The 26,209-nt window shown below is 42.8% G+C and overlaps 1 protein-coding gene across 2 annotated transcripts; it reads left to right on the top strand.

Annotated features, from left to right (window-relative positions):
• The first annotated feature begins 2,031 nt into the window (after positions 1 to 2,031).
• Positions 2,032 to 25,266, top strand: AFG3L2 (AFG3 like matrix AAA peptidase subunit 2). Of its 2 annotated transcripts, none has more exons than XM_033154866.1 (17): positions 2,032 to 2,261; positions 3,917 to 4,016; positions 5,356 to 5,424; positions 6,657 to 6,787; positions 7,351 to 7,503; positions 8,699 to 8,773; positions 11,923 to 12,047; positions 13,938 to 14,211; positions 15,180 to 15,317; positions 16,673 to 16,826; positions 17,829 to 17,936; positions 18,097 to 18,222; positions 18,564 to 18,674; positions 19,009 to 19,124; positions 21,010 to 21,210; positions 21,985 to 22,179; positions 24,267 to 25,266. In XM_033154866.1, the coding sequence occupies exons 1-17, from the start codon at positions 2,139 to 2,141 to the stop codon at positions 24,507 to 24,509; spliced, it is 2,442 nt and encodes an 813-aa protein (XP_033010757.1). In that variant the 5' UTR covers positions 2,032 to 2,138; the 3' UTR covers positions 24,510 to 25,266. The 2 variants fall into 2 exon arrangements, with proteins under 2 accessions (XP_033010757.1, XP_033010758.1); XM_033154867.1 differs by lacking the exon at positions 2,032 to 2,261 and adding an exon at positions 2,474 to 2,497.
• The last annotated feature ends 943 nt before the right edge of the window (positions 25,267 to 26,209 follow it).

Consider the following 26,209-nt stretch of genomic DNA (forward strand, 5'->3'; position numbering starts at 1 on the left):
CGCTTGCAAACGCATTGTAAAATCATTCTTAAAACAAAACAAAACAAAATTCAAGTTGACTTAAGGCAGGCCTGTTACATTAGAGAAAATTAAGCAAACTGGTTTCACGACTGGCCTTTATTTCTAGGGCCATCGCTAGAATACACAGTAGAGCGCGGGAAAACTTGTCTCTGGATTCTCACAGAGTTAACATCTACCAATGTCAGTTCTTCTTACACACACATAATCATAGCTGTCAAGTTTCGGATTTCAAAATAAGGGATCAGCTCCCTCACCTGTCCCGGGGACAGTCTAAGGTTCTCAGGGAAAGTCCATGCCATGATAATCCCCCAAGGCTACAAATTGATTTACACCAGGCTCAGTCTACACCATCATCTTTCCCCACATTCATATGTGGGATTTGACTGGAGTAACACATGACTGGAAAGGTTTGCAGTTCCACAAACATAGGTGTGTGCACTGCCTCGAAATAAAAAGAAGCGAACAAAAGAAGGCTCACTAGGGGGGCATTGCTAAAAAAATGTCAACTTTGTAACCAGAGGTTCAACTGAATAGAATCTAAATCACATGCACCACAAGGCCTATGCAGCCTCAACTTAAGGTGGCTCCCGGCCTGACTTTTTACAGGCCCCAGCTGACTGCACAACCTGGCCTTTGGAAAGGCTATATAGACAGATACCTTTAGCTTCTGCACCCCTCCTTTGCACACCTGTCAACACAACCACATAGGCATTTTCCACAACAGCTCCGCAGCACAAATCCCTTCTGCAGGCAGGCACCCGTGCGCAATAAATGCGCTCCGCTCCCCACAGCGGACCCATGCTCCCTTGCCCTCTCGAATTTCCCCTCCGCAAGCTGCATCCATGGATAGAACATCGCACCTAAATATTTCCATTCTGCACAATGCGCAGCATTTGGACGACCCCCTCCTGACAGCACCACACATGGAGGGATAATTCCCACACACAGCTTGATGGGCTGATGCAGATCTGATCTTGTCCCCCCTCCCCAACCCCACCAAACGGCCACCTTGCGCCCAGCTACACAGGCAGACCCAATCCCAGCGTGATCGTTCCCCATCAGCATCCTTTATTAAGAGACCCTTCTTCAAAGGCATCTCTGCCACTCTCAACTTGGCTGCGACTATATGTGTGTCCATTTCAATGGAGAAATGGCAACTGTATACATAGTTGTGGAACTTTTTGATTCCTGCCACAATTGCCAGTGCCTCTTTATCAATTTGAGCATGGTTGCGTTCTGTGGGCGACAACGTACGGGAATAGAAAGAGATGGGCTAGGCCTGGGCAGGCCGGGTCGTCCTCTTATATACCTGCTGGGATTGATAAATCATCTGACCCTCACCTGAATATCATAGCTCTCCGGTAGCTGTCTCTGATCAGTTATCATTTAACTCTTGGGGGAGTTAACTTTGTTTTGTATGATTCCTTGCAAATGTGCCACAGTCTCCCCTCTCCAGTCTTCAGTCGAAACACGCACAAGACCAGGCTGCAGGCACACATTAAGTACACAGAACCAGGCTGGATCAGACCACGGATCTGTAGTTTAGATCAGCATCTTGTTGCCGACAATGACCAATCAGATATTTCTGAGAAGCCAAGTAGCGCTCACCACCACCAAAAAAAGACAACTTTCCAAAGTGTTTGGAGAAAAGTTTTATCAATGGAAATATCTGCATGTGCAAAACGGTACGCTCTAAAGATACAAAGCCCCACACGCTCTTGGTAGTTACTTGTGCAGGGTTAGCGTGGTGGGGAGTCGTTTCTTTAGGACTTCTCTCTGGCTGTTTCGGCTGGATAGATCCTCTAAACTTGCGCTTCGGAGAACCCTACAGATCTAGCATACAAGGCTTCAATAGAGTCGTTTTGTTCTTGCACCGGGATGGCGGATAGTGAGCAAAACACGCGCAACGCCTCCAAAAGGGGCGGGGCTTACGTAAAAAGGAGGAGCATGGCGAAGGCTGCGCGCACGCGCAGGAGGGGTCATGGGGCGCCGTGATGGCGTCACGCGCGGCGCCGGGGGCGTGGCCAAGGTCTCCCCAACCACACTCTCGCCTGTTTGTGTAAGTGAGTGAGTGAAGAGAGCGGTGCTTTGGGGCCGCTGGGCCTGTTTCGGCGACTATGGCTCACCGCTGCCTGTGGCTGTCGCGGGGCTGCTGCCGGCGTTCCCCCGGCGGGATCCCCGGGGCCCAGCGGCTGCTTTGGGGCCAAGGCCCCGCAACGCCTTCGCGCTACCTGAGATTGGTGAGTCACGTGCGTGTCAGGGCAAGGGCAGGGCGCAAGGGGAATGGGGTGCGCCTCCCGGGCACTGCCGCCCTTCCTGGCAGCGCCTGCTGGAGGTTGACCGGGCGGGGCCGCCCCCGCCACGAGGGAGTCCTGTCCCCGTGGAGTCATTTGGCAGCTTACGTGTCTTATCCCACCGAAAGTTAAAAGAGAGAACCTGCTTGTGTCGTGGCTGTTTCAGCACCGTAATGGTGACGGTGAGAAATGCTTAGCATCTCACCTTTGCTCGCCTGAATCAAGGATACTCGGTATAGATATGTGCGGGTTTTGCTTTTTACCGAGTCACAGTCCCTGTGAGCTCACAATGGGCTTCGCTGACTGACTGTCAGAGGTTCTTGGCGGTTTTGAGAATATTTTTTTTTTAAGCAAATCTTGACCGGTCTTGCCTGGAGATGTCAGAGAGTGAATCTGGAACTTTTTGCAGATGAAGAAAATGGGTTCTACTACTGAACCGCGTCTCGTATGCAAAAGGATTTGTATAGTGCTTTTGAGTGTTCAAAGAGCTTCCTGTACCCTCTCTTGTAATTTTATAATTAGTATAATTATTATTATCTTTCAGCAACCCTGTAAAGTATATCATTATTATCCCCTTGTTGTATACAGCATTGGGTTGAGGGCAAAGTGTGAGTTTGAGAGACTGGTTTATTTAATGTCACCTGCTAAATTCATAACAGAAGTGATATGTGAGCTGGTTTCTAGCTCAGGTGAGTTGGGAGTTGCTTTTATCTGTTCTTTGTAAACTTGCTTCAGCTTCTCATTTGGAAAAGTAAGAGGATGAATGATGGAGCTTTTCTCACACTGTGGAGGGAACTTTATCTTTGTTTATCCCCCTTACCCTGTTATTTTGTGATATTTCATTGCCAGGCAACATTCCAGGTGTACCTATCCAGAGTACCCATTGAGAAATGCAACCAAAGGACATCTTTTACATCGGGGTGGTGCAGGAGAACCTCCAATGATGTAAAAAAATGTGCCAGGATATTTGTGAAACTGGGAGAGTGGCTGCTTTTAAATGAATAACCATTATTTCGTATTGCAAGAACAGGCCTTCAAGTGGAACCTACTTGCATGTATGAATGTATACAACTGCAGTCTAAGGCTGCAATTCAAACACCCTTTTCTAGAAAGGTGTTTATATTGGGCAGATAAGGTGCTGTGTCCAGCGCTGCTAGCCCTGTACCCATGTCAGTTTGTATCCACCGGCACAAACATGCAGACAGACAGCCCTGAAACAGTGTGTTCTGGGGGGCAGGGAAGGGTTGAGTCAGTCTGGGATCCAGTGGATCCCAAGCTGGTCCTGCAGCAGTCACATAACAATATTAGTCCCATTGTGGGCCTGATCGCTGGCACAGCTCCAGACTTGGGCAGCTGTTTGCCTGCCATCTCCCCTGTCTGGGCTAGCATGAGCGGCAAGGCTGTGAACGCCTTGGTGTTCCCACTGCTCTCCAGCTAGGGTTTGGATTGCAACATAAGGCAGCAATTGTGTGCATGCTTACTAGAAAGTAAGCCCCATTGAAATCTCTGGGATTTATTTGCAATTAAGCATGCACAGGATTGTGCTGAAAAGATGCTGAGGAACTCTCTTGGTTTTTTAGTGACAATTCTCATTTTTTCAGCTTCATGACCATGTGACCACACAAGTTCCTACAAACAGAAGCAATGTCCTTGCAAGTGTAATTGCTGTTTACAGAAAGCTCTTCTCCCAACCTCCAAAAGGTAATTTTTTGTTGTAAAATAATATTGTATTATTGACTACTATGCTTATTCATCTTATGTGTTTAAAACTGCTTAGGCACAATTTTATGGGAAGCGGCATAGAAATAAACATGCTTTTTTCCCAATACCAGAGTTGCACTAGAATGTTTGAAGGAGCATAGCTCTGAGAATGTGCAGAGAGCAATTGCCTTGCTACAGAACAATTACATCTTAATTGCATTGCTTCCTCACTCAGAATGAAATTTGTGGCCTGAGCCCCAGCACTTTACTCTTTAGAAGTTAAGCACAGCTGTCCTGCTGTCTTTCCAGCATAATGTGCAGTCAGAGAGCAATCTCTCACAAAACTCCTCTCTTGTATTGTTGCACAATCTTGGACCATCACAGAGAAGGGCCTTTCCTTCATGCCCACCAACCTGAATGATCACACTGGTGGGTACATGAGCATGGGTTCCTGACAGGTTGATACATATGTAGACAGTCTTTCAAGTAACCTAATTACAAACCACTTAGTTCAGGAGTCCCACAGTCTCCCTGAGATGAGAAGGTGGAAACAAGGGGTAGAGCTGAAACCTTTGAATGACTTCTCCCAGCAGTTTCATGCAGATGTTGAAAAGCATGGGAGACAGAACACAAAACAAAGCCAAAACTCAAGGGGTAAAACAGAAGGTCCCCTAATCACAACCACCTGGAATCAACTATCCAGGAGGCACCAGAGCCAGCAGAACACTGTGCCTTCCAAGTCCAACCCAGTCAAGTAGCTCAGAAGGATAGTGTTGATTGATGGTGTTGAAAGCCACTGAGAGATCCAGGAGAGCCAGTAGGATTGTGCTCACTATTCATCTCCAGTCTAAGTCAACCACCAAGGCCAGCCAAGGTGTTTTTCAAGCTAAACCCAGGCCTGAAGCTGGACTGGAATACTATTCTTTCTTTGTCCCTATCTCAAGCTACGTATGTGCTGTGACTCACCTGTTTCAGCCCAAAGGCTGACTGAGTTCTCAGAATAGTCCTCCTTTCTCTCCACAAAAAAGTCTGCTTCCAGTTTTCCACCTTCCTACCTTTTTCTTGTTTCAGCAGTGTAGTTCTTCTAGAAACTAGAGGGTAGGCTCTTTTGATAGGCACTTGGGCAGTTACTATTCTTTAACAGAAATATTTTTAAATGACACACACTCTTTTATCTTGTCCTTTTCCCACCCACCTACCCTTCTGTTTAGCTTTATAAGATATGTGAAATTCACATATCCACCTCTTTTCCTGTTCCCTGAAACACATCGTGAAGACTTCACTGCCTCAACCATAATACAATATACTCAATTTTTATTGCTGCTTTTTTCCTTACTAGGTTTTGAAAAATATTTCCCCGATGAAAAGAAACCTAACGAAACAAAGGGCTCAGAAGGAGAAACTAAAGGTACCAGTCTGCTTTTTCACTTGAGGCTCATATGTAGAATAAATGTCACTTTGGTTATTATTAATTTTAACTGCTCTTATATACAAGCCCATGTTGCTGTGTCTTAGTTTTGACAATGGTCAGTACTTGAATTGGAGGAAATGGCCATGAAAGTGGTCACTATTTCCTACAGTTTACTTCTGTCTTGTGACTTCCGTTGGCACATTTTATATGCCAGGTCTTCACATTGTAGAATTGATATGTTTCTGCTCCAGCGTCACCATATTCAATTTCTGAATTCTCTGTTAGATGTTTGTTGTTATTTTTTCCTTGAGCATTTTGATTAACAATCTACATTAACTGGGCCTGTTCATATCCCTTGTCTTTTGTGCCTTTTAATGTTTAAGAATTGAGTACTTTGTATCAGTTAAGAAAGAGGGCCAAAGCTACAGTGACATGGGTACTGTATTTAAACATAATAGAGAAGGGAGCTGGAAGCTGGAAATGTGTTGGGAAAACTGAGCTTGCAATATTGTTCCACTAAAAATGGGATTCTATCTAATCGAAAAGCATTATCTGGATGTACCATGTTACGTTGTTTGAGACACCCCAACAATAACCAGTTTACAGCAGGTTTTCTTCCTAATAGGCTCTCACTGTGTTGTGAGTTCTTACATAGTCATTACTGTTCCCCACCTAAACACGTGTCGTGGCATGATGCATCATAATAATCTTTAAATACTGCCTTTACTGAATCCTCAGAGGAGTTCATTTACATGATATAAGTAGTCTTTGTAACATCTCTGTAACTTAGTCCAGATTTTGAGTGTTAAAAACAAATTGCACATTAAATATGTGACTTCTGTTGTAAACAGCTGCCACACATTTAGGCCCACCCAACCCCTGATGCTTTCTGGTAGAGCTTTGCTCGTGCTGTGACATCATGATGTTCTGTGTTTCCCTGCACCATGCCATCAGCAGTCCACAGTGATACAGGGTGAGGAGGCACAGAACATTTTGCTGTTGCAGCATAAAGTAAGATCTGTTCCATGGTACGGAGTAAGGGTTGGGATTAGATGAGTGAAGACTATTTTTGTAGACAGCCGTGTGTGTGTGTGTTGTAACATTTAATCTAGCTGTTAATCTTGTAAGAATCAGTGTTGTGTAAAGATCACAGAAGTAACAAAACAAAGAACTACAGAGATATAGGCTTTCTAGTTTTTGTAGAGACGTGTGTGTGAACTTTTTTGTAGATGTAAAGCAAGCCAGCTCCCAGCGCCCTTCCAGAACCAACAGTGGAGGAGGAGGAGGAGGAAGCAGTGGTGGAGGAGGGAAAAAAGGTGGCAAGAAAGAAGATACCAGCTGGTGGTCCAGAATGCAAAAGGTCCCAATTCATATTTTTTTGTGATACTGCTTTTATCAACCTGCTTTATTCTGTTTTGCAGTTCTGTAATATACCATTACTTCTTTAAATGCTATTCAGATTATTTTCACCATGGGGATGCTGTTGACTTACATGGTTTTTTAAACTCAGATACTTACGTGTTTCTTAAATCCCTCTGAAAGATTATATGAATCTAAGCTTTATAGTGGCCCTGACTCAAGGCCCAGTATGCAGTGCGGTAGATTTTGTGAGCTTTTGCAAAGCAAGCATTCCCATTCACCTCAGAAAAGCTCAGCACATTTCATATGTGAATCTGCCTCTCCACCAAGGGTTTGTAGGTGGGAATGAAGGCATGACTGTAATTCTGGACACTTTTGCATGTTTTAATGAATAAATCATCTTTGTAGGCTAATACACAATATTTTTTTATTCTGTAAAAAAATTCTTTTACAAATTGGTGCTTACATAGGGCTACTTTTGTGACTGCAGATCAGAAAACCACCATTTTCACATAGAAAAGTCAATCTCAATCCAGTATTCCTTCTTTCTCTTTTCCCCTTTAGGGTGACTTTCCCTGGGATGACAAAGAGTTCCGTTTTTATTTCATGGGCACTGCAATTTTCTGGGCTTTTGCTACATACTACGTTTTCTTCAGGAATGCTGGGAGAGAAATCACGTGGAAGGACTTTGCCAACAACTACCTTTCCAAAGGAGTGGTAAGTAGCACTGAGGCACCTTCAGCTGAAACGTAGATTTCACAGAATAAGTTATCCATTGTGGCTGAGTGTAAACTAGGGTGGGCTATAATTTAATTAAAGCTGGAAAGGCTGAGGATGAATTTGTATTAAAGAAGAAGAAAATTACTGCATGTGGTCAGAACTTGTATTCCAGAAACAAAAGCAATTGGCAAAAAATAGAGGTTAGCTCTATTTCTAACAAAAAATAGAGGTTGTTAGAAAATGGCCTAAGACATTTTGAGCTCCACGGCTCTTTTTAAGGGCATATTATTTATTTGAAACTTTTCCTGCCTTTGCTTCAAAAAACTCAAGGAAAAGAATGTAAAATATAAAAATATCAAGATAAAAAACACAACAAGCAGCTATTAAAACCCTTGAAGAGAGTTCAAGAATAAATTTAGTGTAGTGGGCTAAAAGAGAGACCATAAGTTTGCATTTTCTTCAAGAGTGGACAGGTTATTTACTTTGAGAACCTGCTTTCTCAGGACTTGCTTGCTCACTGAAGCAAGACAGGGCAGAGCTCTCACTTACACTAGTTTGGATAAGAAAAGCAACAGCAGGCTTATCTCCTCTTTCCTTTGTGTCTGACTCAAGCTGAGTCAAAACCCCACTGACACATTCTTATTTCCTGTTGTGTTCTTATCCAAGCCTTGGGCAGCAATATGAAACAGCACTCCACCTTACCCTATGTCCCTGCATGCTTGCTAGAAGGATCAGAGGAGAAGCAATGTTTTATCCCACTTGCAGGGAGCTTTGGCAAAGTGGAAAGGAACAGCAGAAACAGCATAGTTTCCTTATTCAAGCCCTGAGTGCAAGTGAAGGCAAGGCTCTTCCTGCAACCTTCTGTGCTTCATGGTAGGGTCAAATAATTGGTACCTTGCCAAGGAATCAGTTTTATATTTGGGGACCTCTGCTTTTGGAAGAAAGATTTTGAGTTTAAAATGTATTGGGCCAGACTTTTTTTTAGCAGATTTTGGATGTTTATGATTTTGAAACAGCCCTCAGCAGTTTCAGTACATTCACATCTCACAGGGTTGTGTTCATACAACATAAGGGAAGGTCTCTAGCTCAGGAGCAGAGACTATGCTTTACATGCAGAAGGTCTGTGGTTCAGTCTTTGGCTTCTCCTGGGAGGAAAAAGTTACTGTCTGAAATGTATTTTGTGCTTTCACAGGTGGACAAGCTAGAAGTGGTGAACAAGCGCTTTGTTAGAGTGGTTTTTACCCCAGGGAAGTCACCAATTGATGGGGTAAATCAATTTTTTCAATTTACCACATGCATTAAGGGGTTGAATCATTTATGTTTGTAAACATCTTTGTATAGAGTATTAAATACGGATCTGACAGTTTGTTATTTTGATGTATCAGGTCTGTGCTCTGTGCCCTTGCAAGTAAATGACAAAATGTGTTGAACATGTGCAGAATCTGATGTCTAGTGCACCTTACATACTGTAGGAATCTCCACATGCTTTTTGTTTAAAGATGCAGAACATGATGTGCAAGTGTGGTTTCCCTGCACCATACCTATTAGGGATTTCACCTATTATATAGTATTGTATAACACTACAGCATAATAGAAATACTTTTGCCATCCATGGAAGACTGGCAGAAGTCCTATAAATATTTTGACATTCTAGCATTCAGAAATGCACATTCAGTGGATGTGTTTACTTCAGCAAATAGAAATGATGCGACTAAAACTAGCTGCAACGAACCTCCCTTTCACAACTCCCCTCCCCTGTTACTAAGTGATTGTTTTATTTTTTTTAGTCAGGTGTTCCGGGTCAGACTTCCATCCACCCCACCTGTCCCTCGGAGGTCCGTCAGTGAAGTTAATTCCCTAGTATTTATAATATGGGAATATCTTAGTAACGGGAGAGTCCCGGTCCAGCTGCCGCGGCCGTTTATATTCCTTGCCCTGGGCTTCAGGTGTTAAACACCTTTTTGCCTACAGTCCAGGGTCTCTCTCTTCAGATCCCTCTCTGTAGCAGTTAGCTAAACCCTTTTAGCAACTCTGTGGCATACACAATGTTTCCATCCGCTAGCCCCTCCTGAGTGAAACCCCAAGACACAAACTAACACCCTGCAAGACAGTTTTGTCTTTTCCCTGGGTTTCCCCTCCTCGTGAGCAGTTATATCCTGCTGGACCCAATAATCGACAACGACTGACTTATAGCAACAAAAACTAGTCTTTATTTTTTAAATAGCATAACGGTTTCAGTAAATCAATAGTTTAAACGTAATTTCATAACAGCATAAAAGGTTTTCTATTCAGTATAACATACTAAACCTTCGACCTAGCCTAACCTACCCACCACTATCCTGGCCTCTCACCCTCTCTCCATCAGTCACCACTCACTCCCCCCTTCTCTCCCCTCCTAACCAACTGCCGCTCCCTCCACCTCCTGCGAGCGAGCTGCCATTCACACAGATTGAATTTTAACTCCTAACACGCTGGGGTTTCTGACCATATCCAGCCTTAGGGCAGATCCGTTACAATAGCATATCAAATTTCTGCCTCTAGTTGTTTTTTTTTTTATAAGAATTTATTGACCTTTTTCTTATAACAACATATACCCACACCCACACCTACAATTAAACAAATACAAAACAAATACATTGATAAAACAAATACAAACAGTGTCAAGTTTTCTTGTTGCATCTTTTCTTTAAAAAGAAAATTTCTATTTCCATATCTTGACCATTGACTTCCCCTGCCCTTTCTCCTTCGAGTTCATATCCTTAATCTATTTTATAACCATTTCTCCTGAAATTCAAATTCAATTATATAGTTACACACAATTATATATTCAACATTTAACTAACAATGCATCATCGTAGTAATATCTCATCATAATTCTTCTTCCATTGAAATCTTCGCCAATCATTTATATCATATCTATCTCTTCTATCCTTTAAACTGCTGCTAATAACATAGTAACTCAAAATATCTCCTTTCATATTCAAACAAAAAATAAAACAGAAAGATTGTTGACAGTATTCACCCTCCGATTTCAAAATTCCATGACAGGCTACTTCAAATTTTACTTAGTGTTTCACCCCACACCCCCTCTGTCCATTATTCTTCTCCTGGTGGCCTCAACACTGAATTTCCCTGTGGCTTCCCTCTCCAAGCGTCCACAGATCCAGGCACAGTCCAAAACTCTCCTTGCCACGAGCTCCAGGATGTCCATCTCGTCGTCTCTCAGCTTCTCCGGTTCTTTGTAGCATTCCTTTTCTTCTTGTAAAAACCATAATTCTCTGTCCCTGGCCCCCGAGCTCACACCTCGGGGACTGGATATAACAAATCTTACCGTCGCCTTGGGACTGCCACCCCCAAAAGGCGAGTTTCTTCTCCGAAGTAGCTCACTCATTTCTCTCCATCTTCCCAGACATCCTCTCAGCTCTTTGGCAAGACTTTCTTCCAAAGTGTTAAAAGTTTTAAAAGCCTCCTCTGTGGGCAATTGGTTCTCTTTCAGACCCCCACACAAGACTTTGACTTTCCTGTACAGCAGTTCCACCTTCAAAGCAGTGAGCCTCTGTTCGTCCGTTAGTCCAGAGTTCAGTACCAGTTCAAGGACGAAGCCCAGCATACTGGTAGAGGGGGAGGAAGTGGGTATCAAATTTCTACTCCTGCCTCTCTGTTCATCGCCATTTTCCTAAACTGGAGCGCAGATACCGCAACTTTAAATGGAGATATTTTCCACTAATTTACTTCCCAAGAAAAAAGTTTGCCAGTCTCATGTATCAATTTTAAGCACATTGTAGCAGTCCTGTAGCAGCAGTTGCTCAAATTGGTTAGCTTCTTTAACTCGAAGGGAAGAAGGCAGGCTGCCTTTCTCCTTCCCCCCGGATCGTTCCAAAAGCTCGATTTCTGGTCAAATTAGTTACTCACGACCACCGGGTTCCTTTGGCTCCATTCTTCAAAGGTAGAACTAAGACGCTCACCGCGGGCTTTGTCGCCGCATTTGCATCCCGGTTGGGGCATATCCCCGTAAGCCCGGCTCCGTTGTCCCTTCACCCCCACTCCCCCTTTACAGGGGGGGCAAGGGAAGGGTTCGGAGCCTCCGTGGGCGCAGCCGGGGAGCCCAGGGTGCGGGACGCTCTTCCCGCACCCCAACCGGAGCCCCGCTTTGCGGTTGCGGGGCTCCTAACCCCCGGGATGGATCGGGCGCCTCGCAGCCGAAGCAGCCCCGACCACCCGCTATGGCGTCGCCAGCCGGAAGTCCAAATTTCTGCCTCTAGTTGATACATGGCAAGCTAAGTATGTATTGTAACTTTATGGATATTCAGTTAAGCTTCTTCTTTATATTAAAATAGGCTTTATAATCTTGTCTCTTTCGGGTTAATTTAAAATGCTAAAACTATACACCATGAATTATTATATTTGTTTTTACAGCAATATGTTTGGTTTAATATTGGAAGTGTGGACACATTTGAGCGAAACTTGGAAACTGCACAGCTTGAGATGGGGATAGAAGGGGAGAACCGGATACCTGTAGTGTATGCAGCAGAGAGTGATGGGTAAGTGTTTTAAATGATTGGAATTGTAATGGAATATATGATATTACCTTTTAAAACTGGCTTGCTGACAAGCCAGTCTCTGGTTGCGCTTGTCAGTAATCCCTATCATCCACCATGCTCAAAATTATTTGGCATATGCATGGGGGAAGAAGTAGGGTTTTCTCTCATCTGCACTAGGCTATGGGAATGCCAAAGAAAGTTGGGGCGAGAACACAGCCCTGTTTCACACTGCTCTTTATAGGGAAGGAGTCCAAGGATGAGCTTTCATACTGGATGGTGCCATGCATGTTCTCATGGAAGGACACTATCTTGTAAAGCTTAGGTGAACATCCTACCTTGTTGAGATGGGAGTCTGTTCAGCCTGGCATTTCTCCGCACCTAAACATAAGTGCAACAGGTCCTTACCTGAGAGATGTTGTTTGCAGATGACACAGCACTCAGAGGAAGCTCTACAGAGACTCGTCAACCATCTTGCCCAAGCCTGCAAAGAGTTTGGCCTTAGTATCAGCCTGATGGGGATGAGCATCCTGAGCCATTATCAGCATTCCACGCATCAGCATTGGTGACCACACACTTGGGTCCACCATAACCAGCAATCTCTCCATTGACGCTGAGCTGGAAAAGTGAATCAGCAAGGCAGCTCCAACAATGGCTTTTCACTCCAAAGGGTATGGGAGGATGTGATGCTAATACTAAGATGAAGGTCTACCAGGCTTGCGCATTGAGGATTCTGCTTCATGGTAGTGAGACTTGGGCAACTTACACCTGCCAGGAATAACACTTCAATGCCTTCCACATAGACTGTGTCAGGAGGATTTTGGGTACCACATGGCACGACAGAGTCTCCCAAGCCCATGTTCCCACAATGTTCAGACTCCTGTCTCTGTGACTTCTACATAGTCTTGGTCCTGTTCACAGAATGGAAGATGGCAGAATCCCCAAGGATGTGCTCTGTGGGGAGCTGGCATCAGGCCCATTTGCAGACCAACTCTGTATTTCATATATGTCTGCAAATGAGACTTGAAGGCTGGCAACATCAACCCCGCCATGTGGCAATCCCTTGCAGACGATTACAGTGCCTGGAGACAGGCAGTCAAGCCATGCCTCTACAGCATTGACTAGAGGAGGAGCGACAGTTGGGACAAAGGCAGAGAGAAAAAGTGCCATAGTGCATCTGCAGCAGAACAATCAGACACCTTCATCTGCCCCAGCTGCAGCAAAACATGTCTCTCCCATATCGGTTTCTACAACCACAGCAGGTGCTGCAACTCTCCCAAGGGTTTTTCATCTCCAAAAGTGCACTCCTCCATTTTCTCCTGAGATAGATGGATGCCAACTAATGGGGAATGTAAGAAAGAGATAAAGTTAGCCTGATAAAGGAATTCCTTAGCTTTAGTGCACATTTGTATTATGAATCAGAAAGGTGCTATGAACTGTGTATGATTTGTTGTAGCCCAGCATATTTTAACTAAAATTGCACCTTATTGAGCAAAGTTGTTCATAATGTGCAAATGAAATTGCTCTTACGTGTCTCCTCCCCACCCCATATTTTGTTATTAAACAATCTATACTAATAAAGTGCAAGTGTCTCTGCATCCAGTCCCTGTGTCTGTGGGATTGCACTACTGCGCATGTGCCCCACGGACAGCCGTTGGGACTTGGAACGCAGAGACTTCGGGCGGCCGGGCAAAACTGTTGAAGCGGCGGGTGTGCGTGGGCATGCGGCGGGTGCGCGTTCACGTGGACGTACTTCTAAGCGGCAGCGGCCGTTACAAGTGGCGGCGGACAAGCAGTCTGTTTTTTAAAATGTTTCACCACATGTTCTAGCGCCCGTTAATTTAACGGGTTTAAAGCACTAGTGAATTAATAACTCCCAACTTCTATTTTTAGTTCCTTTCTTCTGAGTATGTTGCCAACGGTCCTTATAGTTGGCTTTCTGCTCTACACGTTAAGAAGAGGACCTTCTGGAATGGGCCGAACAGGACGGGGAATGGGAGGACTCTTCAGTGTGGGTGAAACAACAGCCAAAGTCTTGAAGGATGAAATAGATGTGAAGTTCAAAGATGTAGCTGGCTGTGAGGAGGCTAAATTAGAAATAATGGAGTTTGTCAACTTTCTGAAAAACCCAAAACAGTATGAGAATCTTGGAGCAAAGATCCCAAAGGTAAGGAGTTTCAAGAATAAAAACATTATTGTGCCAACTTCATTACTTTATTGAGCTCTTTTAGCTGGAGATGATTTTTTTTAAATTTAGCGACAATTTACATTCTTCCTATACTGTATTCTGACCTAACATCAGAATTTAAAAAAATATGACCACAAGAATAAAAGCCTTTGATTAGTTTGTGGAATCATAAGAACTCATTTCACATAGCCTCTGAATCTTCCTTTAGTGACATTATGAAATTCTCTTGGTCTCGATGCTTTCCTTTCAGTAAAATGAGGACACTGTTCTTTCTTACTCAGATTTACCTGCAAGCAAATACTATTTGTCCAATTTGATTTTTTTTTAAATCTGAATTAGCATAGAGTAAAAAATTTCCCAGCTCCTGCTCACCTAGCAGTTTGAAAGCACGTCAAAGTGCAAGTAGATAAATAGGTACTGCTCTGGCAGGAAGGTAAACGGCATTTCCATGCGCTGCTCTGTTTCGCCAGAAGTGGCTTAGTCATGCTGGCCACATGACCCGGAAGCTGTACACCGGCTCCCTCGGCCAATAAAGCAAGATGAGCGCTGCAACCCCAGAGTCGTCCGCGACTGGACCTAACGGTCAGGGGTACCTTTACCTTTACCTATCTTTTCCTCATGGATCTTAATAAATAGTGGGTGAATCTTGTGAAGACTTATTCAATTGACCATCTTGTGTGATCATGATCAAATATTGGTTACTTTAGCTATATTGCAGTTTGCACTCCCGTTCAAAATACAGTTATGTGAAATTCAAATTACCTTTTCAAGCACTAGAACATTTCAGGAAAAAGAGAAAATTTTGAGTTATTTGTGGAACTAGGACACATGTTATACTTGCCTGAAACAGAGTTCTAAATATATTAACTCATTTGGAGAAAAATTATGGTGACTATTTGCACTGCTTTTATTTCTTAGTAATATTTACCCTTTCTCACACTTTACAGGGAGCTATTTTGACAGGACCTCCAGGCACAGGGAAAACTCTTCTAGCAAAAGCAACAGCCGGAGAAGCCAATGTCCCTTTCATTACAGTCAATGGGTCTGAGTTCTTAGAGATGTTTGTCGGCGTGGGTCCTGCTAGAGTAAGTCTTTGGCCTTGCTCTGTTATTGCAGTGTCGGTTGTTAAAAGGACACAGTCAAGGTTGGTAGGCTAAAAGCTTGATAATTCACTAAATTTCAGTAATGATCAAGATAGCTATTCATCTTAAATAGCTGGCTGCAAGCTATTTTAATTAATAACACTGATATATCACTCAGTTTCTAGGAAATCTTACTGCTTCAGAGCTGTAGCCCTCTGACTGCATTTTGCCACTCTCTTCTTCTTTTTACTAACAGTTGATAAGGACAAGTGTATGGTATTCTAAACTTGATGGCTGTTGCAGGAAGACTAGATTTATTATCAGTGTACACAAAGGTTCTTCACGCTTCTCTACGGAGTTATGTAGGAAATTTGTGCTATTTTAAGTGATCCCGGCTCTGAGAGAGAGATGCAATTTTAACCAAGGTCTCCTTCATCCAAGTCTAGCTCTTATACTTTGGACACTGCTGGCTCTTCCAGCATAAAGCATTTGTTTCAAGTACCTATGTAGAAATAAAAACATTGGGCGAAATTCATTGTTCACTAAGTCTCATTCTGTCAGTGCAGGGATTTCTGCTTGTGCAACAGAATGTCCTCCTCCTGTGCACCTCCAAATTTGTTCTAAGGGTTTCCCTAATCCCCTGGAGCAGATTTGGGGAGGGCACACAGTGGGGGGGGGGAGTCCCATTGCACAAGTAGAAATCCTTGCGCTGACAGGATGTAGTATTCAAAAACCACTCATGGTTCTAAACACTTTTCCAGAGTTTGATTTCTACAGCTTTTAAATTACAGTCATACCTTGGAAGTCGAACGGAATCTGTTCCGGAAGTCTGTTCGACTTCCAAAACATTCGGAAACCAAAGTGCAGCTTCTGATTGGCTGCAGGAAGGTCCTGCAGAAGCCCCGTCGGACGTTCAGCTTCCAAAAATATTTTGCAAACCGAAACAGTCACTTCCGGGTTTGCAGTGTTCAGGAGCCAAAACATTTGAGAACTAAACTGTTCGAAAACAAAGGTACAAGTGTAAAAGCATTCAATTTATTTCATAACCTAACACAGGCTTCCTCAACCTTGGCCCTCCAGGTGTTTTTGGCTTACAACTCCCATGATCCCTAGCTAGCCAGACCAGTGGTCAGGGATGATGGGAAGTGTAGTCTCAAAACATTTGGAGGGCTGAGGTTGAGGAAGCATGATCTAACATGTTAGCTGCAATATAATCTTCTTGATAGACGGACAAATGAGTCTAATGTTGTATACCTATTTCAATGCATGAATACTATCTCTTGTATTCTGTAGTGTTGATGGACAACTAGCTGTGTGGCATTGCATAATTTTGAAAGTACCTTCTTTCTCTTGCAAAGGTTCGTGATTTATTTGTTCTGGCTCGTAAAAATGCCCCTTGCATTCTCTTCATTGACGAAATAGATGCAGTGGGAAGGAAGAGAGGACGGGGTAACTTTGGAGGGCAGAGTGAACAAGAAAACACATTGAATCAGCTGCTAGTAGAAATGGATGGTAACTATTTCGTTTCTTAAACTTTTATGATTCCTACTGCCACTTACATATAGAGTAACACTTCATTCTTAAACAAATTACCTGGAAACAGCTCCTACTGGTATGAAACATGCTGCATGGGGACACAACCAAACATTGTTATGAAAACCTATGTCAAAATTCATCTGGCTGTTAAAAAGCAGTAGGGAATGTAGGCTTCGCCACCCTGGTGCCCTCCACAAAATACATACCAATTAATAAACGAAAACCAATAACCTCCTTTAGTAATAACACATTTGAAGATGAAAATGTTGTAATTTTTTGTTAGTAAGCAAAAAAAGGTAGAATAATATCTATTAGTCACAAGCTGATTATGCCCATTGAAATAAATGGATTCAACTTGTTGATAGATTTCAGTGGCCTATTCACAGTATGACTGACATTGGATATAACCTAGACTTCATAATCTTTTTTAGGAAGAGTGGGTTGTTGTTTTTTCATGATACTGAATGAACATAGCAGAAAGCATCTTTCTGTTCTTTTTGTTTTGTAACCTTATTGCTAATTGTATGGGATTGTACATTAAGGTTTGTATCCAACTCTGCCAGTGTGCAAGTGAAACAGACTTTGCACAATGGGACTTCTCCTCACTCCAGCCCCCTTGGCACACTCAGATCTGCTCAAGATGGTTGAAGGACATAACCCATAATCTCTGTGGGTGGTATCATGACTAAAGCCTGTTGATTTCACTTGGTCTACTCTAAGTTAGTTGGATACTGCTCTTTGACTTGTTTCCCATTTCATAAGCTATTGTTTGCCATATAAGGCTGTTGTAGGCTGTAGTAGCAGTAGAAAGTATCTTTTCCTGTGAATTGTAAGCACTCATATTACATAGTATGAATAGCCAATACTCTGGTCACTTCAGAATTTACAAAATAGCATGCTTAAGATTCGCAATAGCCTTTTAGAAAAACCATTTTCGCTACTGAATATTTAATGTTTTGGTTTTTATTGTCTTCACAGGTTTTAATACCACAACAAATGTAGTTATTTTGGCAGGCACCAACAGGCCAGATATCCTGGACCCTGCACTTATGAGGCCAGGACGTTTTGATAGACAGATCTTCATTGGTAAGTTATCTTGGTAGACAACTTTGACCTCATAAAGATGTCAACTCAAAACTACGAGAACAGAGAGGAGATGTTAGCTAAAGCTGGTCAGTGGGACTATTAGAAAGCAGAAATGTTTGCAATTGTAAAGTTAATTGCTTTTTTCTTTAAACTCTTCAAGGGCTGCCAGATATAAAGGGAAGAGCATCTATTTTCAAAGTTCATCTTAGGCCCCTGAAGTTGGATATTAGCTTGAATAGAGATAATTTAGCACGAAAACTTGCATCACTTACTCCTGGATTTTCAGGTAGGTGATCTTTTACTCCTGTGTAATTGGTACATTTCTAGAAGTATTATTTTCTCGTTTCTATGAGGAAATTGTGATAACAGATTGGAGGTGGACTGAGGTTAGCTCTATATCTACTGCAGAATTTGCATGATTTGTAATAGATCAGCAAGGGTTTCTGTTTCCCCATTATTTAATAATAGCAATAACAAGACTACTCCCTGCCACCCTAAAATGTGCAGCTTTGTGGGAACTTTAGTTATTGTGCTTGATTGCATATCTAGTTATCCTCATTGTGTTAAGTGATGGATGTTATTTTTGGAAATGGCTCTGTTTATTGTCTCCTCACTCCTTTCTTTTAGGTGCAGACATAGCAAATATATGCAATGAAGCTGCCTTAATTGCTGCACGACATCTTTTCGATGCTATAAACCAAAAACACTTTGAGCAAGCAATTGAACGAGTGATAGGAGGTGAGAGGGTAACCCTTTGTGATTACATTTCTTGCCGTGTTGTGGGTCAGTTCTTTTGTTCATCTCTTAATTTAATTGCTGTATACAAACAATAATCTTTTTTCCTGATTATGGTGGGGAGGGGAGAATAATTTTAAGGAGCAAGTGCTCCATTATATCGAACAGTAAATATTTCTCACTTATTTGCAATAGTCGGTTAAGTGTGAGACCTAACTATCTCAAGTTGAGGAGGGGATGGAGGAAACCACAAATCTGTTGGCTCTAGGAGGCTATCTTATCACCAATTTGGAAATATGCACCTCAGTAGTAAAGATTTCGGTTTTTTAAATCAAAGGTTTGGAAAAGAAGACACAAGTATTGCAACCAGAGGAGAAAAAGACAGTAGCGTATCATGAAGCTGGCCACGCAGTTGCTGGGTGGTTTCTGGAACATGCTGATCCACTTTTGAAGGTATGTTGTCTTAGCAAGATGCTTGCTGTACAGTGATCACATTTGGATAATCAGAGTTTGGCTTAGTAAGTTTAGGTATGAACTAGCCTTTTCACTTCACACACAGACCCTTCATTCTTTGCTTTGCAGCATGATTAATCGAGTCCCTTAACCTTGGTTTCCCATTTCATCCAAACCAGGAAGCTATGGTAACTACCCGCCCCATAGGGCGCACTGGACCATAGGGCGCACCTCATTTTTAGAGGAGGAAACAAGAAAAAAAATATTTTTATGGTTTTCCTCCTCTAAAAGCCCTGTTTTTTTGAGGGTCAGCTAAAAGTTTTGCAGCTTTTTTTGCAAAGGGAAAACCCCTGGTTTTTTTGTTTTTGTTTTTTTTGAGGATCAGCTAAAAGTTTTGCAGCTTTTTTGCAAAGGGAGAAAAGCAAAGAGGAAAAGCCCCATTTTTATGAGGTTCAAATCACATTTCTGCAGCTTCTGAAGGAAAGGGAGCCATTTCTACAGTTTCCAGACAGATAATCTAATCAGCCAGTCACATGTCACTGGGGAAACAAACAACCTCCCTCTGCAGCACATTCAACAAAGGAGGGCGGGGCTGAAAGGGAGACGGGACTCTTATCTCTCTCCCGATCTCTTGCTGATCAGCTGCTGAGCGGGGTCCTTTCAACACCCCTTTTTCTCTTTGTAAAATAAAAAGCACTATCTGCTTTTGGCCCCTGGGCAATTCGGCTCCAAGGACCACCATTCGCTCCATAAGACGCACAGATATTTCCCCTTAATTTTTAGGAGGGAAAAAGTGTGTCTTATGGAGCAAAAAATACGGTAGCTTTGGAATAAGTCAGGATATTAAAACACTTGGTTAAATGCTGGGTTTATATTAGCCTGGCTTATTCCGAAGCTGGTAACCACAGCCTCTTAGTTTGGACAAAATGGAAAATTATGGTTAATTACAAGCTTCTAGGTATTAGAAGAAGTTAAAAAAAAAGTGCTTGCACTGTAACTGGGATATGTGTGCAGGCAAAAGGCTTATTAACCTGAGGTCTGAATTGTGTCATTTTCTTCAACTGGTAAATGTTAAAAGATTATCATCTTCAGATTAGAAAAAAATTGTGGGTTGTTGGTTTTAAATGGATATTTTAGCCACTGCTTAAAGAAGATATTGTGGGATGTGTTCTGAATCATGAGCCAGGACCCACAAGGGATCTTAGCCACAGCAATCTTCCTTAACTAGTGGTTCAGAAACTGATAGGAAAGTGTATTCAAGAAGAAACTTCACAACTACAATCAAGGATCTCACAAAGGTTTGCACATGGCTGCATTCCAGCTCAGTTCTTAAGAGCTAAGTATATGCAGAATTTTGTGTCTTTCTCAGGCCTGCAGCTGCATTACCAGGAGTCATCCTTAGATAAATGGAATCTCAGTTCTGCTTAGAGATCAGGGTACATTCTAGCATTTCAGCTTCCTTCCAGCAACTACGCTAATCAGAATTAGCATAGCAATCAGAAAGGAGGAACAAAGTATATTCTATCTCACTTCCACACCAGTTGTTGCCACTACTTTGAATTATGGGAAACGTCTGTGCTTCCTACTTAGCTGTCCGGGAAAAGCAAAAATTAATATTATTTATTGAATTTCCTAGCAGAGGAGTTCTGCTAGCTTCATACCCTCCCCAACCACCTCTGTGATACTTGCACATTGATGATAATTCTATGCCATCAACCTTGGCTTGATTCATGGAGCATTTTGGGGTCTGCTGTAACAGTAGTTTAGACAAACCCTTTTCCCCAAGTCAGTCAAGTTTGTGGCTGCCATTAGCTGTTTGCATGTGTTTCAGCTGGAATAAGCTAGATTGTTTAAGTTAAATATTTTTTTCTTCCCTTGCACCAAGGTATCTATCATTCCTCGTGGCAAAGGATTGGGTTATGCTCAGTACTTGCCGAAAGAGCAGTATCTTTACACCAAAGAGCAGCTGCTTGACAGGATGTGCATGACTCTGGGTGGGCGCGTATCAGAACAAATCTTCTTTGGAAAAATTACAACAGGGGCCCAAGATGATCTAAGGAAAGTTACTCAGAGTGCATATGCTCAGGTTTGTATGCCTCTCAACAACTCTCTTGTTTTATTTATTTATTATTAAAAACTACTGCACAAGATTATTGTTTGCACTTTTTTGGTATTGTTTTGATATGCTTTATACACCACTCATGCCACAAAGATACTTCTGATATCTGGTATATATTAATGTTTTGTTATGGAATTTTGCTTCCCCCCCCTAAAGTCTAGCACTGTTTCTTCCTGGGGGTGGGGGGGAAATATAATTTGTATGCTGGTGGTACATGTTTATATTTTTGTAGTATACAATACTTTACAATTTGTAGTGCATTTTGATGCCTGGATGCTACTATTGGTTGTCTAATATTTTATGAATACTTCAAGAGCCAGATTATTGATGCAATAGATTTCTAACTGTTTTGTAATTATTAATGACCATACTTAAACAGTAACATTAACCTTTCCCAGTAAGCATTCATGGACTATTACAAGAATAAATACGATTGCCAAGAGCTGATTTTTACTTCAAGGTTAAAATCCTGACAATAATGTAGAGCAGGGTTGGAGAACCTGGGACCCTCCAGGTGTTTGACTCCATTTCAACCATAGCTAACATAGCCAGCGGACAAGGTTGATGGGAGTTGGAGTCCAAGAACATCTGGAGGGCCACAGATTCCTCTTCTCTGGTGCAGAGTTTGGTTAGTTGCAACTGCTAATACTAAAGTATTGTAGCTAGAATAAAGACTCTTAATATTTTTCATAGCATTCTTGACTAAGGCACTTAAAAAAATGTGTGCCATTCAATCCTCAGATTGTTCAGTTTGGAATGAATGACAAAGTTGGGCAAATATCATTTGAGCTTCCTCGGCAAGGAGACATGGTATTAGAAAAACCATATAGTGAGGCAACTGCAAGATTGATAGATGAAGAGGTGCGAGTGCTTATTAATTCAGCTTACGAACGGACATTGTCTCTCCTAACTGAGAAGAAGCCAGAGGTGGAAAAGGTATGTATTCATTTGCTTACAGAAACGGTTACCAGGTTCTTTGATCAACATGCTACTAAAACATAGCTATTTTACACACTGTGTATGTGTTAGTGGGGTAGCAAGACTCTACAAGTTATATTATGCCCTTATTTGCCCTTTATTAGATTTACTGTATATACTTAAGTATAAGCCAACGCAAATATAAGCCAAGGCACCTAATTTGACCACAAAAACTGGGGAAACTTATTGACTTAAGCATAAGCCGAGGGTGGGAAATGCAGTAGCTACTGGTAAATTTCAAAAATAAAAATAAATACCAATAAAAGGCTTGGAAAGAAAGGGTCTCTTACAGGGAGGGCTCAGGGGGCATATTGGGGGTACATTTCAGGGGGCAAGGGGAATATTTTGGGAAGGTTTTGGGGGGAGGGGGCAGAGTCTAGGATGGATTAAGGGGGGAAGGGGGCATATTCTGGGAAAGTTTCAGGGTGGGCAGTTTCTAGGGTGGGCAGAGCTGGGATGGGGGAAGAGGTTAAGAGGGAAGTCTTGGAAAGAAGGGTCTCTTTACAGGGAGGGCTCAGGGGGAGGGGGCATATTCAGGGAGGAATTAAGGGGGGAAGTTTCTGGGAAGGTTTCAGGGGTGGATAGTTTCAGGGTGGGCAGTTTCTATGGCGGACTGAGCTGGGATGGGATGAGGGCAAAAGCAACAGGCTCTCTGGGGCTGAGCCGGCTCGCGCGCCTGCTCGATGCTCCTCCTCCTCCTCCTCCTCCTCCTCCTCCTCCTCCTCCTGCTCCCACTGCCACCGTCGCTACCTCTTTTCCCCTTCGGGGAGAAGGGACGGGGGGAGGAGGAGGCGATCCTCGCACAGAACAGTGCCTGCTCTGTGCAAGGCATCGGGGAGGAAAAAGCATCGAGGAGCACTTTCTTGCCGCTTTTCCCTCCCCGATGCCTTGCGCAGAGCAGGCACAGGACGGGGGATCAGAGAGTCGCAGCGCAGCGGTTCTCCGATCCCCCGGTGCTGTGCCTGCTCTGCGCAAGGCATGGGGAGAGAAAAGCAGCCAGGAGCGCTTTCTCGCCGCTTTTCCCTCCCCAATGCCTTGCGCAGAGCAGGCACAGGTTGGGGGATCGACAGGGCAGGGGAGAGAAGCAGCAAGAAAGGATCCCTTTCTTGCCGCTTGTCCCTCTGCAGCCACCCGCCTCACCTGAATATAAGCCAAGGGCGGCTTTTTCAGCCCAAAAAATGGGCTGAAAAAGTCAGCTTATACTCATGTATATACAGTACACAAGAATAGCAGCTCTGCCTATTACTTGCTTAAGCAATAATGAGGTATTGGCTCAGGACCACAATACCTCAAGGACCTCCTCTCCATATGAACCTACCTGGACCCTGAGATCATCCATTGAGGCCCTTCTTTGTGTGCCTCCTTCACAAGAGCTCCAGAGGGTGGCAACACAACAATTGGCCTTTTGTGCAGTGGCTTCCCATTTGCGGCATGCCCTCCCCAGAGAGGTTCGGCTAGCGCCATCATTATACACCTTTAGGCGCCAGGCGAAAATGTTCCTCTTTAACCATCCGGTGCCCTTTTAAATGTGTTGTGGAAGGGGGAGTTATTGGTTTGTTTTTGCTCTCATTTTATTATGTATATTGTATTGTGGGTATAAGGGACCTGCAGATATAGGGCTGTAAAAATTTAATAAATAATAATAACTTCCCTGTTCATGACATGAGGATGTATATGTGGCCCTTTCCCTAACACTAAAATGAATGGGGCAACTCTGCCTAAGAAAAAGCAAAATGTGTGCATTCCTTAGGAAGTTTGGAACCAGGATGCATTGATATAATCACATCCTGTAGGTACGTTATGGAAATACCTTGCAGTAGTGAGCTTCTTAGTGGTTAGTTTTTAGAGTATGTTTGACTAGACTCTAGCATTAGAAATAATGTAGATGTTATTATAGTAGCTATTGGTAATATGCCACTTTTGATTCTGTTATACACAGTGAAAGGTTAAATCCTTGATTATTATTTTGCATGCCGTGGAAGAAAGCCAGTTTACATTCTTTACCTTCTATACAAATTGTGTGATACGTGTGCATATTGTTTCAGGTTGCTTTACAACTCCTAGAGAAGGAGGTTTTGGATAAAAGTGATATGATTGAAATGCTTGGCCCCAGACCATTTGCTGAAAAATCTACTTACGAAGAATTTGTTGAAGGCACAGGCAGCTTAGATGAAGACACGTCACTTCCAGAAGGCCTTAAAGACTGGAACAAAGATCGTGAGAAGGAGAAAGAGGAGACGACAGATGAGCAGATTGCCAGACAGATTACAGGAGACATGCCTTTTTAGTGTTGAAATATGGTGTTGTATAAACTGGCACAGTGCATGTGTTGCACAATGAAAGAAAATGGGGGAACATGTCAGAGTCTAGTCTTCAAGAATCCTCAACTGGAAAGAAGCAAGCCTGCAGCAGTGGTGGAGCCAGGAAAGGGTTTGTTGTTGTATTTGACAGAGGAGGATTCAGATTCTAGTAGGTGCTGCTTCCTAAAAATCTGCACAAAAAACGGGGAGACCTTGCAGCTTATGGATCTGGATTGAGTCCCCTTCTTTCAACTTTTTAGATCCATATCCGAGTTGTGCAACTCTTGCCCATCACCAGATACATTTAAGATGACTTAGATTAATGTACTGTCATGGATAACTGGAGGAAATCACCCGCCTGTCTTTAAGTAGCCTCCATCAAATGCAAGTTGTTAGCACACAATAAATGCGTGGCTGGGGCTCACCAGGAGTCAAAGTAATTTATGACAATACTTCTGTTCTGCAGAAACATCTACTTATCACCCAACTCTATAAATTTATTTCTGCCTTACCATTTGTAAAACAAAGCTGTGCTGGTGTCCATCGTGAAATTTGAAGCCTGCTAAAGAGCTTTTCCAATAGAATTTTGGGTCCGAGGCTGGAATAATGTGTAAAGTCTAAATTATATTATTGCTGTTTTAATAAAGGTTTCTTTTTTACTGGCAGTTGTACAGTATTGAACACATGATTGTATTGTATTTTGTAAATACAGTTTAGAAACATTAAAGAAAATTGGCACACTGGACTTCATGAACAAATTCTCCAGTCATGAGAGGCTATGAATAAAAGCATTCTGTGGTAAAATTGTATATTTATGTATAGATGATGCATCTATGGCTGTTGTTGGGTGGAAGGCCTAGAGGAAATAACTTTTCAGTCATTGAATTTGGTATTCAGGATGAACCTGACATCGCCACAAACCAGGAAAAAGTGACACCAAGTTGTCTTGCTCTCAGCTGAAATGGAGTATTGGAGCAGAAGCCATTTGTGAGAAGGTCTGCGTCCATGAAGGACCTGGATGCTTGTATTAACATAGGGCAGAAGTTGAATATTATTAGCACATATTACTAGCACTCCTATTTGTAAGCCATTACTGTGTTCTTGAAACACAGGTGCCAATTAATTTTGGGAAATAATTCGATCTACCTCAGAGGGGAAACTAGGCAGATTATCTTTAGTGGTGACTGGGAGTGGCCACTGAGACCATATAACACTGGTCCTGAAAGACCTGCATTGGCTCCCAGTACGTTTCCGAGCACAATTCAAAGTGTTAGTGCTGACCTTTAAAGCCCTAAATGGCCTTGGCCCAGTATACCTGAAGGAGCGTCTCCACCCCCATCGTTCAGACCAGACACTAAGGTCCAGCTCTGAGGGCCTTCTGGGGGTTCCCTCACTGCGAGAAGTGAGGTTACAGGGAACCAGGCAGAGGGCCTTCTTGGTAGCGGTGCCCGCCCTGTGGAACACCCTCCCATCAGATGTCAAGGAAATAAACGACTGACTTTTAGAAGACATCTGAAGGCAGCCCTGTTTAGGGAAGTTTTTGATGTTTGATGTTTTATCGTGTCTTCAATATTATGTTGGGAGCCGCCCTGAGTGGCTGGGGAAACCCAGCCAGATGGGTGTAGTATAAATTATTATCATCATCATCATATCAATAGTGTTTTCCCAATACTGGTTGGGGCCCATTG

Source organism: Lacerta agilis, chromosome 7, assembly GCF_009819535.1.
Source record: "Lacerta agilis isolate rLacAgi1 chromosome 7, rLacAgi1.pri, whole genome shotgun sequence".
Lineage (NCBI taxonomy): Eukaryota > Metazoa > Chordata > Lepidosauria > Squamata > Lacertidae > Lacerta > Lacerta agilis.